General features: G+C 53.2%; 1 protein-coding gene across 5 annotated transcripts in view; it reads right to left on the minus strand.

Annotated features, from left to right (window-relative positions):
* The window catches only part of ABCD4 (ATP binding cassette subfamily D member 4), a 16,134-nt gene extending 15,591 nt beyond the window's left edge, over positions 1-543 (minus strand). For all 5 annotated transcript variants that reach the window (XR_005528461.1, XM_039232282.1, XM_039232281.1 and 2 more), the window contains exon 1: positions 365-543. Coding sequence is in view for 4 of the 5 variants with exons in the window: in XM_039232282.1 (XP_039088213.1) it covers positions 365-402 (38 nt within the window). In the remaining variant the exon portion in view is untranslated. The remainder of the gene's footprint in view (positions 1-364) is intronic.
* Between the last annotated feature and the right edge of the window lie 690 nt (positions 544-1,233).

Consider the following 1,233-nt stretch of genomic DNA (forward strand, 5'->3'; position numbering starts at 1 on the left):
AAATAAAGGAATAATGGGAATAAGGAAAGAAGATAAAGTAAAACACAAGAAGAGCTTTACACTGGACCACAGTGTGCCAAGAACTGAGAATGACGATTAAGTCAATTTTGTGCACTTGAAATTCTTGGGGGGGGGGGCGGGGAGCAAGTGCCGAGGGAGAGGATCCCACTCCCTGAGGGCAGGAGGAGGCCCCGGATCGCTGGGGCGGGGGGGGGGGGGCGCCCCCTCGGGAGTTTCTCTTTTGCCGGGACCGGGGTTCCAACAGCGCTTCGGCCGAGGGAAGAAGGCAGCAGAGGCTCTTCCTCACCTAGCCCCGGGGAGGGCACCCTGAGGCCCGGCCCTCCTCCCCGGCCGCCCTGCTCACCTGACGCCAGCCCCGGCCGCGGGCTCCGGGGCCGCCATGAGCCGGGTTCCACCCTCCGCCGGAGCCCTGCAGCCCCGGCGTCGGCTTCGGGCAGAGTGCAAAGAGCGCGCGGCTTGCGGGACCGGGGCAGCGCCCTGGAGACCACAGAGACGGGCGGACAGAGAGGAAGAGGCCGGGCGCTGCGGCCGCTCCCGGAAGCGACCCGCTCCTCGAAAAGAACCAGAGTGCTAAGAGGTACGTTCTGTGGAGCGAGCGCTTTACCGCGCCCCCTGGTGGATCCGGAAGATTTCCCTTTTGACAAAAAAGTAGCCGAAAAATGTGACTATTTTATAACAAGTATTTTAGACTCAGAATATAGATGTTTCAAACATTCTCCCAAAGAAACCACGGTGATATTTTAACAGTAAGTCAGGATTCCGGACTGCAGTTAGAATGAAATCCAATGTTTCAGTGGTTTCAGTGATCGGGTCTTCTCCTTAAGCCTTCATTGAGTGGCCGTTGCTTCCATCTCATTATCTTTCCAAGTGCGATTACCCCGGCCCAGAGCTCTTCCATGGATGGCTCGCTCTCAAAATTAATTCAAATGTCACCTGCTCACCCTACCTAGAATATGTCTTTCTACCCCATCATTCCCTCTTGGATTACACTTACTTGCTTGTCTATTTAAAAGTAATCTTTATGCCCAATGTGGAACTCAAACTCACAATCCCAAGAACAAAGTGGAATGTTCTACCGACTAAGCCAGCCGGGCACTCCACTTTTACTTTCTTCATTATAATCGTCACTGAAGCCATTTTGTTTCCTTGCTTATTGTTTGTCTTTACCTATAAGAATAAACTTCATTTGACCAGGGACTCTGCCTTAGTCAT

The sequence above is a fragment of the Hyaena hyaena genome, unplaced genomic scaffold (genome assembly GCF_003009895.1).
Source record: "Hyaena hyaena isolate Hyena2069 unplaced genomic scaffold, ASM300989v1 scaffold_65, whole genome shotgun sequence".
NCBI lineage: Eukaryota > Metazoa > Chordata > Mammalia > Carnivora > Hyaenidae > Hyaena > Hyaena hyaena.